At 54.2% G+C, this 14031-nt stretch overlaps 1 protein-coding gene across 1 annotated transcript in view; it reads left to right on the top strand.

Moving 5' to 3' along the window:
• LOC147121890 (adhesion G protein-coupled receptor D2) overlaps positions 1-14031 on the top strand; it is a 422076-nt gene that overhangs the window by 31476 nt on the left and 376569 nt on the right. Inside the window, exon 12 of the mRNA XM_085978030.1 lies at positions 13231-13384. Within this exon, the coding sequence (XP_085834156.1) occupies positions 13231-13384 (154 nt within the window). The remainder of the gene's footprint in view (positions 1-13230; positions 13385-14031) is intronic.

The raw sequence follows: 14031 nt of genomic DNA, 5'->3' as shown, positions 1-14031 counted from the left end.
GTGCTGTTGCAGTCTTCGCAGATGCAATTCAGCACAGAATCAGTGATTTGACGTGAACTTCAACTTTTTACGTACTATTCTCACTGTAAAAACCAATGAAAATGTTAAGCCTTGTTCGATCAGGAGCAACTGAGTTTTTAATGGTGTACTAAGTCATAATTACTGTTGTCCAACCTCTCTGGCACTGAAAATTCTTAATCCAGTCTTTGTTTTCCTCTCTTTATTTTGATTTCTGTACCTGATTTGACATTGAATTAAATATTCGAACTCATTTCCTAGTTCAGATGCTGTGCCGCTCATCAACGATTCTTCAATCTGATTGGTTAAGGAGACACGCAGTTGCTTGCCCAGTTCACACATGTCCCAGATCCCCAGTAGAGGGCGCTACGCTTTTTGGCTGGTTGGCTGACAACAACTTTCCATGCAAAACCCGTAGAAAGTCTATGGGCAAGTGCAAATCCAACAAATGGCTGGCGCCATTCATTCGCTGTTCAGAGCAAAATCTGACCCAATGTAATTTTTATTTTAGATTATTCTTATTTATTTTAAAATCCCAACATACCTCTTCTTCCAATCCTGCGCTGTCCCACTGCCCATTTTAGAACATTTTGTGATCTACATTGTGTTGTGTATGTACCTTTAAGAGAAGAACTGATTCTATACTGCAGTACCGGCAGTGACCACCCCTGTATATAAAGCCATAGCAGGTTTCTGTACGTCAGTCTTAAATTACCCTCTGTTCAGTAAATACCTGTTTTATTGTTCTCCTGCAGTCCGTGTATTATTAAGGCGCGGACACTACAGTGGCGACGAGCAGGTTCGAACTCACCTGCAGTACTGCATCACCTCACGGGGATCTTTCCCTGAGAAGAAGCTTCTTGGAGGTCGAAGTCAGAACAACGGGCGTCGACCGCAGGCAACTGCCCAAGGATCCATCGGAGTTCGGAGAGTTGCAGGAGAGGCTGTGCAGAGCTGGGCTTGGCTCCCCAGTCAAGGTGTTCCAGCAAATCGTGCTGGTAGCAGGTAGTGCGCTGATCCTTCCGGACTGCGGCGGGCTCAAGCTCGATCGAGCGGCTCTGCAAAGGGGCCGTGCAGCGTCGTTGGGAGGAAAAGAGAGAGAGAGAGAGGGTGGAGCGCACAGGGCGCGGTCGGTGCTCAAGAACCGGGCAGCGTAGCGAAAATAAAACAAGGGGAAGGAAAAGTGAGACGCGTCGAAGCCGCGGGTCGCCGCCATTACCCTGCAGAACGCTAGGAGCAGCGTGGCAGCAAGGGGAAGAAGGAAAAGCGCGGGAGGCGCCATTTTATTCCATTGGGGAAGAAGGAAAAGCGCAGGAGGCACCATTTTAATTCATTGGTGAAGAAGAAAAAGCACGGGAGGCGCCATTTTAAATCACCCAAGATGCCGAAAAGTGGCAGTATCACTGCTTTCGACAACGAGGTAGAAGACTGGACCACGTATGTGGAAAGAATTGAAGTATACTGCAATGCCAATGAGGTGGCCAATGGAAAGAAGGCGTCGGTATTATTAAATTTAATGGGCGCGAGAACGTACGGCCTATTGCGGAATTTAATTACCCCAGCTAAACCAATGGAGAAAAGTTTTGAGGAGATTGTTAATATCTTACAGGAACACCTAAACCCTACACCGCTGCTGATAGCAGAAAGATTCAAGTTCCATAAAAGAAACCAGCACAAAGGTGAGAGCAATGCTGACTATCTTACGGAACTACGGAAGTTATCGAAGCACTGCCAGTTCGGAGCAGGACTGGCAGACAACTTGCGGGATAAGTTTGTCTGCGGGCTCCAGAGTGAAGGAACCCAGAAACGACTACTTTCGGAAAAGGACCTGACGCTAGAACAGGCTTTCAGCGTGGCAGTATCCTACGAAGCAGCAGCACGGGGAGCTGTGGAAATACAACAGAAACCACAGGAATACAGCGCTAACGAAATGGCGTATGGAGCAGAAAAGTGCTATCGCTGCGGCAGAACAACCCATGATCAGAAGGACTGCTGGTTTAAGGACAAAGTATGCAGGCAATGTGGGAAAATGGACACATAGCAAGAGTCTGCAGGTCGGGAAAGAAAACCAACACTACAAGAACTACTAAGGAAAAGTACAAGAAAGTAAAGAAATTGACAGACAGTAGTTCGGAAGATCAGGAGAGTGATAAGGACTCCGGGAGCAGGAGACTAAGTTGTCTAAAGTTACACAACGTGATCGCAAAGGAGGATCACTGAACCATTTGGGTCACCCTCATGATAGCAGGGTCCCCAGTAAAGATGGAATTGGACACAGGATCAGCCCTAACTGTAATGAATTGACGAGACTATGAGCGGCTATTCTCACACATACCCTTGAAGGACACGTCCATTGTATTGAAGACATACACGGGGCACAAAGTCTACCCCAGAGGAAAAATAAGGGTGCCAGTTGAATACAACGGCAAGGAAACACAGAAACTGTATCTATATATACTACCAGATGGAGGACCACCATTATTGGGATGTGAATGGATCCAAAAAATACAATTGGATTGGCATTCCATTCAGGCGCTAACTGTGACTGATAAAAAGGATGATGACGTCACACCTGGATGACTGTCAAAGATTCTAACTGACGCGAAAGAGGTGTTCCAACAAGGACTTGGGACTCTAAAAGGAGTAACGTCAATGATAAAAATCGAAGATAACGCAAACCCAAATTTTTTTAAGGCCAGACCGGTACCTTACGCGATCCGCCCAGCCGTTGAAGCAGAGCTGGAGAGTCTGGAGCGTTCGGGTGTGCTGTCCAAGGTGGACTGGAGCGAGTGGGCCACACCCATCATTCCTGTAATGAAGAAATCATTGAGCAGCATGCCTGGGGAACCGAAGAAGGTTCGCATCTGTGGGGACTTCAAGGTAACTGTGAACCCAGTCCTGCACACAGTACAATATCCACTTCCACGGATAGAAGATATTTTCGCCTCACTATCTGGAGGGAAACGCTTTACAAAGATTGATCTGGCCCAAGCGTATCTACAAATGGAGGTGGAAGAAGCAGCTAGGAAATACCTCACGATAAACACTCACAAAGGCCTTTACCAGTACAATCGACTGGTATTCGGGGTAGCATCAGCCCCGGCTATTTGGCAGAGGGCGATGGAACAAGTCCTGCGAGGGATCCCGGGGACGCAGTGTTATTTGGACGACATCCTGGTTACGGGCGAAAATGACAGTGAACACCTTGCCAACCTAGAGCAGGTGCTCACGAGATTACAGGAATATGGGCTATGAGCCAACCGCCCCAAATGCGAGTTCTTCAGGAGACAAATCTCGTATTGTGGCCACATGATTGATGAAGAAGGGTTGCATAAGTTGCCGGACAAGATTGAGGCTGTAGTCAAGGCTCCAGCACTGGAAAATGTGTCGCAACTGAGGTCGTTCCTCGGGTTGGTGAACTGCTACCATAAGTTCTTGCCGAATTTATCTACAATTCTGCACCCACTGAATGCCCTACTGCAAACTGGAGTAACATGGAAATGGAGTGATGAGTGTAAGCGTGCCTTTCAGAAATGTAAATGCCTAATCACTTCAAAAGAAGTATTGGCCCACTACAATCTAACACTACCGATTCGGTTAGCATGTGATGCGTCTCCCTATGGCATCGGAGCAGTGCTGTCACACAAATTCCTTGACGGTTCAGAGAGGCCAATAGCCTTTGCGTCGCACTCGTTAACCTCAGCCGAGCGTAACTATGCCCAGATTGACAGGGAGGCCCTCAGCCTGGTGTGGGGGGTGAAGAAGTTCAATCACTATCTGCACGGGCAGAAATTCACCCTACTGACTGATCATCAGCGCCTGGTCTCCATTTTTAACCCAAAGAAGGGCGTTCCGGTGATGACGGCGCAACGGCTGCAAAAGTGGTCACTTTTTCTAGGGGCACATCAGTACAACATAGTGTACAAGGGTACGAAACAGCATGGAAATGCTGATGGGCTATCGCGCCTACCGTTGGCTATGGTAGAGGAAGCACCTGCAGTGGACCCTGTTGAGATATTCCATGCGACCATAGTCGAATGTCTACCTGTTACAAACTCAAGTATAGAGAAGGGAACCTGAAATGACCCGACACTCTCTCGGGTCTATGATTTGACGGTGAAGGGATGGCCAGCACATGGCGACTCACTGTTGCCAGCATTCTCGCTAAGGAGAGAACAGCTGTCAGTGTGCCGGGGGACCTTGATGTGTGGATCCCGAGTGGTAATTCCACCCAAGTTGAGAGATAGAGTGCTCAATGAGCTTCATGAGGGTCATCTGGGAGGGGTAAAAATGAAGAGCCTAGCCAGGGCGTTTGTGTGGTGGCCGGGAATCGATAAAGAAATCGAGGATATGACCAAGCGATGCACAGGATGTCAGAAGGTCCAAAACGCTCCACCACAGGCCCCGCTACATCCATGGGAGTGGCCCTCATCTCCATGGCAATGGGTACACATTGATTTTGCTGGTCCATTTATGGACTCAATGTTCCTAATCGCTGTGGACGCCCATTCGAAATGGCCAGAGGTCATCAAAATGTCCTCCACCCCCACGGAGAAAACTATTGCAGTCCTATGGACCATCTTCACCAGGAATGGCTTGCCAGAACAGATTTGCTCCGACAATGGGCCACAGTTTGTGTCCGAGGATTTCCGGAGGTTTCTGAGGAATAATGGGGTGAAACATTACACATCTGCCCCATATCATCCAGCCACAAATGGATTGGCTGAGAGGTTTGTTCAGACCTTTAAAAAGGCAATAAAGGCAATGAATAATGACGACATACCACTACAACACAAGGTGGATAATTTCTTGTTTGCTTACCGGAATGCGACACATGCAGTCACCAACCAAGCTCCAGCCATAATGTTCTTCAACCGAAGGCTAAGATGTCGCCTGGATTTGCTCAAACCAAACATAAGACGAGATGTTGAGGATAAGCAATTCCAGCACATAAATGAGAAGCCAACCAGGAGCTTCAAGATAGGGCAACCAGTCTTGGCCCGCGACTACCGAACAGAAAAATGGCAGGCAGGAACGATATGCACACAGCAGGGACCACTAATGTACACAGTGGACGTTGGAGAGAGCATCGTGAGATGCCACGCTGACCAGATTGTAGAGTCACAGGAACAAGCCAAACCCATACCACGAGCAGGTGCACCTGGTAATCAACCCGAAGTGCAGATTGCGTCTACCTCAGAAGCAGTGGTATTGGAAGCTGACGAACCAACCAATGACAATGAACCAGAATCAACTCCGCCGCAAGAACAGGATACTCGAGAAAGGCGCTATCCAGTCAGGATCAGGAAGCCTCCTCAAAGACTGAACTTATAAATGATTATTTCAGTTGATGTATATAGTACAGAGGAAATTGTAATTGTAATGAGTTATTATTTAGTTGTTAAATGAATGTTATGTACTGTTTATCTAAAAGGGGAGGAATTGTTGTGTATGTACCTTTAAGAGAAGAACTGATTCTATACTGCAGTACCAGCAGTGACCACCCCTGTATATAAAGCCATAGCAGGCTTCTGTACATCAGTCTTAAGTTACCCTCTGTTCAGCTGCAAGCACGAGCAGAGGGAGCAGCCAGACTTTGGAGAGTGGATTAAAGTGGTGGTCCCCTGACCAGGAAGAGGAGGAGAACGTTGGACCACCACCACCAACTCCACCATCATTACATCAACTGAGGTGCCTGGAGAGAGAGGACAGAGGAGGAGAAGGAGAAAGGAGGCCTACATCAACATCAACCAGGGGAGAGGCCTTTCTATCACTGCCTCCCCAAATTGGCCTCCACTTCAGGAGAGGGAGAGAGGGGAGAGAAACCAACTGCTTGAAAGGAGGGAAGAAAACTTCATCCGGAACATCTACAGGTGGGTGTTATTTGGGGCACTCTCCCAAGACTTTGTATTTTAGGTGGGGGGAGAAAAGAAGAAGCAAGGCCGGATCATCAAGGGGTGTAGTGTGTGTGTGTGTGTGCTCTTGTTAAAAGCTAGGCCACACACACCACTAATTAGCATCCCTTCTATTGCCTGCCCTGGGAGAGCTTGGAGCTGCCCAAGGTGAAGTCCTTAATTTAATTTAATTGCATCGTTAAGACCTGTTGCAGGACTAAGCCTGGGCTTCTCCAGCTTTTCCAGGTGAAGACGTCTTCTCCCCCTGCCAGAAGACCACCATCACCAAAGACTTTTTCCATCGGAGAGTGCAACCCTGCCTACACCCACCCACCATCCTGAGTGGCAACACTGCCCTTTGCGGCCTCCCTCCTTCCCACCCCCCCACCTCTCTCTCTCTCTTTGTCTCTCTCTGCCTGTCTTTCTAAGGCACCTTAGTTTCATCTATTTTATTAATTGCCAATTGAGCAGAGGGGCGAGGGCTCCTCTCCCAATTTAAATCAATAAGGAGAGAGGTGTGTCCTCATTTTAATCAGCTCCCTCTGCTCAATAGAGGACAAAAAAATATATATATACACCGAGGCCATTAACACCTTCAGGCCTGTGACTTGGGGTGAGCGTAGCCCTTAAAAAAAAAAGCACCCCAGAATGGCGACTGCATCTTCGCCGGTGGCGGGGCCAGCCGGGACCTATGCGAGAGTGGTAGCCACAGCCACAGCTGCTCCCGCTGTTCCTGCTGCCCCGTCACCTTTTCGATTAATAACAAAAAAGCTTGGGGTGAAGAGCTACACTCACCCCACTATGACCATCGAGGCCTGCGTCAAGGCCATGGCTGGGGTTGTCGGCCCCTCAGCCATCGTCGCGGCCTCGAAAATGTATGGGAAGGCTGTGTTCTTCCTGGGGTCGGAGCGGGCGGTGTCCCTGGCTGTCGCCAAGGGGCTCACCGTGGGCGGGACCTTCCTGCCGGTGGATCCTCTCGAGGCCACCGCGCAGAGGATCATTATTTCCAACGTCCCGCCCTATGTTCCTGGTGAGCTGCTCCTTCCCCATTTGCGACAACTTGGGGAGGTGAGGTCGGGGATCACGCCCATCCCGCTCGGCTTCCGGGAGGCCAGCCTTCGCCACGTCTTCTCCTTCCGGCGCCAGCTGTTTATCCAGCTGGCGCGGGAGGAGGACACCGAAGGGGCGTTCGTCGTCCTCCACGAGGGGACCGCCTACCGCGCCTTTTGGACGTCGGACGGTGTGAGGTGCCATGCCTGCAGGGAGGTGGGGCACATCAGGAGGAACTGCCCTGCCTCCAAGGCCGCCGGATCATCTCGTGCGGCCGAGGCTGGCGCCGCCGCCGCCGCCCTTCCCCCCGGATCTGCCCGCGCGTCAAGTACGTCTGATGCGCGGTTGACGTCGGGGGCCGATGCCACCAAGGCCTCCGGCGGGGGGGAGGGAGCGTGTCCGGCCGGAAAGAAGGCGCGGGGAAAAAAGAAGCACCTTAGGGCAGGTCCCCCCGTGGATGGTGAGCCCTTGCCCCTTGAGCCCCTTACACCCGCGCTCCTCGCGGAGTTGATCAGGGCAGATGTGAGCGGGAGGGGCCCCGTGCCCGAGCCTGTGGCCGCAACCGCCGCAGCGGTAATGCCAATACCTGCGGCCGGGCTCGGGCCCGAGGAACCCGACAAACCTGCTCCGCCGGAGGGAGTCGAGGAGGAGGCCTTTGCAGACATGGAGGTCTCCCTCGCTCCCTCCGTGCTAAAAAGAAGGCGCGACCCCCTGGATGAGGAGGAGGACCGGGAGGAGGAAGGTCCCTCCGAGCAGGGGGAGTCGTCGCCCGCCGCGGGTACTGCGCCCCCCCGCCCCCCCAGCGCTGTCATCATCACCAGCGATCGGCAGGGGTCGCCTGTCCCTCGGGAGGCTGAGGCAGATGTGTCTGTCCAGCACATGCCTCCCGGGGATGGGGATGAGACCCTGCCCATGGGGGGGGTTGCGGAACAACCCGCGGCAGTAATTGAAGTTGACCTTTTATCGGTGTCGTTACCCCTCGCCGGGTCGGGCAGCCTGGAGGCTGGGTCGGGCGAGCTCGAGGTTAATGAGCTCGCCCAATGCGACCCGGACGTCTCCCAGGGGATGCTCGTCCTGGTAGAGCTTTTAATTCAAAACCCCCCGTCCGCTGGGTCGGAGGTTGGTGGCGGGGAGGAGGATGGCCCCCTGGCTGCGTCTCTGGTGCCGGACGTACTGGAGGAGCTGGAAATTGTTCTCTCCCCGGTTTCTCCGGTCGTTCCGGCGTCTGAGGCGGAGGGGAGCTCTGAACCGCCGCCGTCTTCTGGCCTGGCACCCCTAGAGGAGCCCAGGGAGAAATCCTCTGCCGCCGATCCTGGGGGTGGGATCCGGGCGGAGGCGGGGCTGGCTGGCGCGGCCGAGTCGTTCGCTTCACACTGCGCGGCGGACGGGTCGGCCGCTGGTGACGACCCCCTGGAGGAGGATGGGGACTCGGTGATGGGCACGGAGGACGATTCGGACTCCAGCGCCGACGTGGCGATGGATGACCTCGTGCCCCTTGCCGAGTCTCCCCTCATTTCCGTAAGGGAACTCCGGGATTTTATGGCCACGTGCCTGGGTCAGCGCAATAAGGTCCGGCTGGCCCTCGACAGGTGGTCGGAGCTGGCGCTGCTCATCGATTCCGTCCGCGCCGCCGTTAAGATCTTGGGCGCGGACGAGGGTGTGAACCCGCTCGAGCTGCGTCGGCTCACAACGTTTCTCACTGGGCTGCTGAGGAAGTGGCGGCGGACCAGCGGCTGCGCTTCCTCGCCCCGTTAGGTGTAGGTAGAGGTTGCACTATGCTTCTGACATGAAGATAACCATAGCCAGCCTCAACATCAACGGCAGCAGGGAGGCGCGCCGCAGATTCAATAACTTCTCGGTCCTTCGGGACGGGAAGTATGCGGTGTGCTTCCTGCAAGAAACCCACACCGTTCCGGGAGACGAAGCCACGTGGCTCCTGGAGTGGCAAGGAGGGGTCAGCATGCGTCACCTCTCCAACAATTCCAGCGGGGTGGCTATCTTGCTGGCCCCGCATTTTCAGCCGGAGATCTTGGGGGTCAAGGAGCACGTGCCGGGCCGCTTGCTCCATGTCACTGTTCGCCTGGGGGGCGTGCCGCTCCATCTAGTGAACGTGTACGCCCCTCAGACCAGTGCGCAGCAAGTGCGCTTCTTCGAAGAAGTGTCCGCTCTCTTGGGCTCCATCGACGTGGGCGAGTGCGTCATCCTTGGGGGGGATTTTAACTGCACCCTCGAGGCGAGGGACCGTTCGGGTCCCCCGCGAAGCCCGGCGGCGATGGAGAAGTTGAGGGACCTGGTTGGGTCCTTCGACTTGGTGGACGTCTGGCGAAATCTCCACCCCGACTCCAGCGCCTTCACTAGCGTGAGGTCTGGGGGAGGAAGGTCCAGAATCGACCGCCTCTACATTTCCCGGGCGTTCGTCTCCTGCATTCCGGCAGCTTCCATGCGGCCGGTGCCGTGCACGGACCACCACCTGGTGTGGGCGGAGCTCGCTCCGCTGCGCGCACGGGGGGGGTCCGTGTACTGGCATTTTAACAACCTGCTGCTGGAGGACGCACGGTTCCGGGATTCGTTTCGTCGATTCTGGGCCGACTGGAGAAGGAAGCAGGGGGGCTTCCCCTCCTTGAGGCTATGGTGGGATGTGGGCAAGGCTCACATCCGTCTCTTCTGTCAGGAGTACGCGAAGGGGTCGACCAAGAGGCGGGAGGCCCGGGTCGGGCGGTTGGAGAAGGAGGTGCTCGACCTGGAGTCCCGTCGCGGTCAGGTCGTCGAGGACCCGGCCCTGCGGAAGGTGTACGAAGAGAAGAAGGGCGCGCTGAAGGACCTGCAGCTCGTCGGGTCCCAAGGCGCGTACGTGAGGTCGCGGATCCAGCTCCTGCGGGACCTGGACCGCGGCTCCCCCTTCTTCTACTCGCTGGAAAAAAGACGGGGGGTCCGTAAGCAGCTCTTGGGGCTGCTGGCCGACGACGGATCTCTGGTCTCGGATCCGGAGGGAATCAGCGCGGAGACCCGCGCCTATTACGGGGCTCTGTTCTCTCCGGATCCGTCCAGCGAGGATGCGTGCAGAGTTTTGTGGGAGGACCTGACGAAGGTTGGCCTGGAGGGCGCCGAAAAATTGGACGCTCCGCTAAGTCTGGCGGAGCTGACCGGCGCCCTCCGCCAGCTCTCTAGGGGAAAGTCCCCGGGGCTGGACGGGCTGACCGTGGAGTTCCACAGGGCGTTCTGGGACGTCTTGGGGGGCGACTACGCGCGGGTCCTGGGGGAAAGTTTGGCGACCGGGGAGATGCCCCTCTCTTGGCGCAGGGCGGTCATTGTCCTGCTGCCTAAGAAGGGCGATCTCCGCCTCCTTAAGAACTGGCGCCCGGTCTCCCTCCTCAGCACGGACTATAAAATCTTTGCCAGGGCCATGTCTGCTCGCCTTGGCACCGTGCTGGCCCACATGATCCACCCCGACCAGTCCTACACGGTCCCGGGCCGGACCATCCACGATAACATCCATCTGGTCCGGGACCTGGTCCACCACTCCCAGAGGGCTGGTCTGTCGGTCGCCTTCCTTTCCCTGGATCAGGAGAAGGCGTTCGACAGGGTGGATCACGAGTATCTCTTCGGGACTCTGCGCGCATTTGGGTTCGGGACGCATTTCGTCGCCCGGATCCGACTTCTGTACGCCGCCGCGGAGTGTCTGATTAAAGTTAACGGGTCCTTGACGGCGCCCCTTCGCTTCGGGAGGGGGGTGCGTCAGGGATGCCCCATGTCCGGTCAGTTATATGCCATTTGCGTGGAGCCTTTCCTGCGCCTCTTGCGGAAGAGGTTGACGGGACTGGCTCTGCAAGGGCCGGGCGTGGAGGTGGTCCTCTCGGCTTACGCCGATGACGTGCTCCTCACGGTCACGGATCCCGCTGACTTGCGGAGGATGCGGGAATGCCAGCAGATTTACTCGGACGCATCCTCCGCCAAGATCAACTGGGAGAAATGTTCCGGACTCCTGGTGGGTCAGTGGCGGGTGGACTCCCTGCCAGAGGAGTTCAGGCCTTTCGCCTGGAGCACCACGCACCTCCTCTATTTGGGAGTCTACCTTAGCCCTGCCGAGGACGCTTGGCCGGCGAACTGGCAAGAGCTGGAGGCCAAAGTCACCGCTCGCCTAGGACGCTGGACAGGACTGCTCCGAGTGTTGTCCTACAGGGGTCGAGCGCTGGTCATAAACCAGCTGGTGGCCGCCATGTTGTGGTACCGGTTGGTCACTTTGATCCCTCCCCCTGCGTTTGTCGCCAAGATTCAGAAGAAGCTCATCGACTTCTTCTGGGACAAAAGGAAGCACTGGGTCTCTGCCGCGGTTCTGTGTCTCCCGCTTAGGGAGGGCGGTCAGGCGCTGGTGTGCCTTCGCACCCAGGCTGCGACTTTCCGTCTTCAGACGCTGCAGAGATACCTGTACGTCGAGAATCCTCCGAGATGGTGTGCGCTGGCGACGTTTTTCTTCCGCCAGCTGCATGGCCTCAATTACGACACGCAGCTCCTGTTTGCGAAAGTGGGCAGCAGGCGTGCCGGCCTGCGGGAGCTGCCTGTCTTCTACCAGGAACTACTATGGGTTTGGAACTACGTCGCTTCCAGGCGGAGCTCTCCCCCGTCAGGAGCGGCGGCTCTCCTTCGGGAGCCGCTGCTCAGGAATCCGCACCTCCACGAACACGGGTTCGGGCGGCTGGCGGAGGGTAGGGCTGTGGCTGGCAAGGTGACCAGAGTCGGGGACCTGCTCGATGGCGGAGGAGCGGGCTGGATGGCGCCGGAGGAGCTGGCGCGGCGCCTGTCCTGGGCCAACGTCCAGCTCGCGGTCGAAACCATCGAATCGGTAAAAGCGGCACTGGGCCCCGACTCCACTAGGTGTATCGAGGCGGCTCAAGCACGTGGGGCGATCCCGTCCGAGCTTACCCCCGTTCGGACGGAATTCCTCATCGGCGCCCGGCCCCGAAACTCCCCTCGGGAACCGGCGCCTCACAACTTGAGCCGTCTCGAGGAAATACCCTCCGTGCCTTTTCATTCCGCGCGGAGGGGTTTCCTGTACGGGCTGCTCCTGCACACTCTCCACTTTGCTATCTTCGTCTGCCGTCCGGACACGCCTTGGCGTGGCGTTTTGCCGACCGGCGGTAGCGGAGGTCCCCAATGGAGGGCTCTCTATGCGGGAGTCCTCCCTTGTTCCATCGGGGACTTGGCCTGGAGGGTGTTGCATGGAGCGGTCCCGTGCAATAAGGTTTTAAGTAGGTTCACGGACTCCCAGGCCGCCTGCATTTTTTGCGGCCTGGAGGAGTCCGTGTTTCACGTTTATATGGATTGTGAGAGGTTGCAGCCCCTCTTTCACTACTTGAAGGGGCTGCTCCTCGATTTTTGGTTGCACTTCAGTCCCACGCTCTTGATCTACGGTCACCCGGTGCGGAGGGGAGCGGACAGGTTGGAGGACCTCCTTGTGGGCCTGCTCCTGGGCCTGGCTAAAAGAGCCATCAATTGGTCCAGGCAGCGGGCGGTCGAGTGGGTCGTCCAGCCGGATTGCCTGCATCTCTTCCGCGGCCATGTTCGCGCCCGGGTGGCCCTGGAGATGGAGCACGCGGTGTCCGCCGGTGCGCTTGAGTATTTCCGCGACCGGTGGGCGCCGCGGGGACTGGAGTGCATCATCAACACGGAAAACCAAATTTTAATTTGATTTGTTAAGCTTCAGTTGAACTTTTGTTTATTTACAGTCGAATTGGGTTTTTTTGGGTCCAAATAAAAGAGTACCCTCTGTTCAGTAAATACCTGTTTTATTGTTCTCCTGCAGTCCGTGTATTATTAAGGCGCGGACACTACACATTGGAGTCTCTGACTGGCTGAAAATTGATTTCAGACATCAATTCGGCAGCCAATGAGATATTGAGGTTTAACCTGCCTGCCCAATTAGAGGAGCTGGCTTAAAGAGATGATGTTTTTTGAGTTGGCACTCCAATTACTCGATGAGTTAACTTGTTGCTACCTCAGAGCTTGACGTACCACAATGAGGTCCATGATGGCAGTAAAGGGTTACTTAATCTCAAACAAATTGTGGGATGTATCAGAGAAATGACGAAAACAGACAAGTACAAATGAAGCATTGGTACGGCAATCACGTGGTAGAAATGCAGCCATATGAGCAGTTTTACAGCTGGTCCTAGCAAAATATGGTATGTAATATCTAAAGTGTCAGAAAATGATCTAAAATGGTTGCAGATACTAATAATGAGAGCGCTAATCTATTGCATCTTTTTTCTAGGCTGCCTGTACTGCTGTTACTGCTCTTCTGCATTTATTCTTTATGGCTGCTTTCGCATGGATGATGGTGGAGGGACTGCTGCTCTGGAGTAAGGTAGTCACTGTCAACTTGAATGAGGAACGGAGAATGAAATATTACTATCTTATTGGCTGGGGTAGGTCACTTGAAGACTACACGTGCTATTGAAACTATAGTTTTCAAATTTCGGTGCATTAGTGCTGCTCCCATGTTTTGAAGTTAATGACACTGTTTTAGAAATGTCCAATTTATGTAAAAAGTGAGCTGTAGTTTGCAATCGATCAGATAGGTTTGTCTAAAAATTGCAGTCTAGGTTTGGTTTCAACTTCATCTTGATATAGACAAGTGCAAATTCCCCAGCTTCTTTTAGGTTTAAAGAATTCAGGAAGACGTAGAAATTTGAAAAAAAAATGTAATTTTCCCCAAATCTCTGGCAATACTATTGCAATTACTGAGAATCTAGATATATTCAATTCTACATTCACTACGGGCTGGATTTTGCCAGCCAAGATGAGTTGGGGCAGACTGCTGCCTTCCAGGTTCTCGTCCTGCCCCCAGCAACGTCTGACGAACCCACGCTATTTTCCCTTGATTGGCCTTTTACCGACCAATTGAGGGAAAGCCGGTGACGGATGATGCTTCATCTGTGGAAATTTTTTTGACAGATGAACTGATAGCATTTGACAGCTTTGAGAAGCTGTCAAACATTGACAATCTCTGTTCTAAGGTGAGCCCTTGCACAAAGGCTCACCAAGACCCCTCTCCTCAGCAGAAAGCAGATGG

Source organism: Somniosus microcephalus, chromosome 3 (assembly GCF_052327205.1).
Source record: "Somniosus microcephalus isolate GS21.2 chromosome 3, FLI_Smic_1.0, whole genome shotgun sequence".
Lineage (NCBI taxonomy): Eukaryota > Metazoa > Chordata > Chondrichthyes > Squaliformes > Somniosidae > Somniosus > Somniosus microcephalus.
This window is presented reverse-complemented; position numbering and strand designations above follow the sequence as displayed.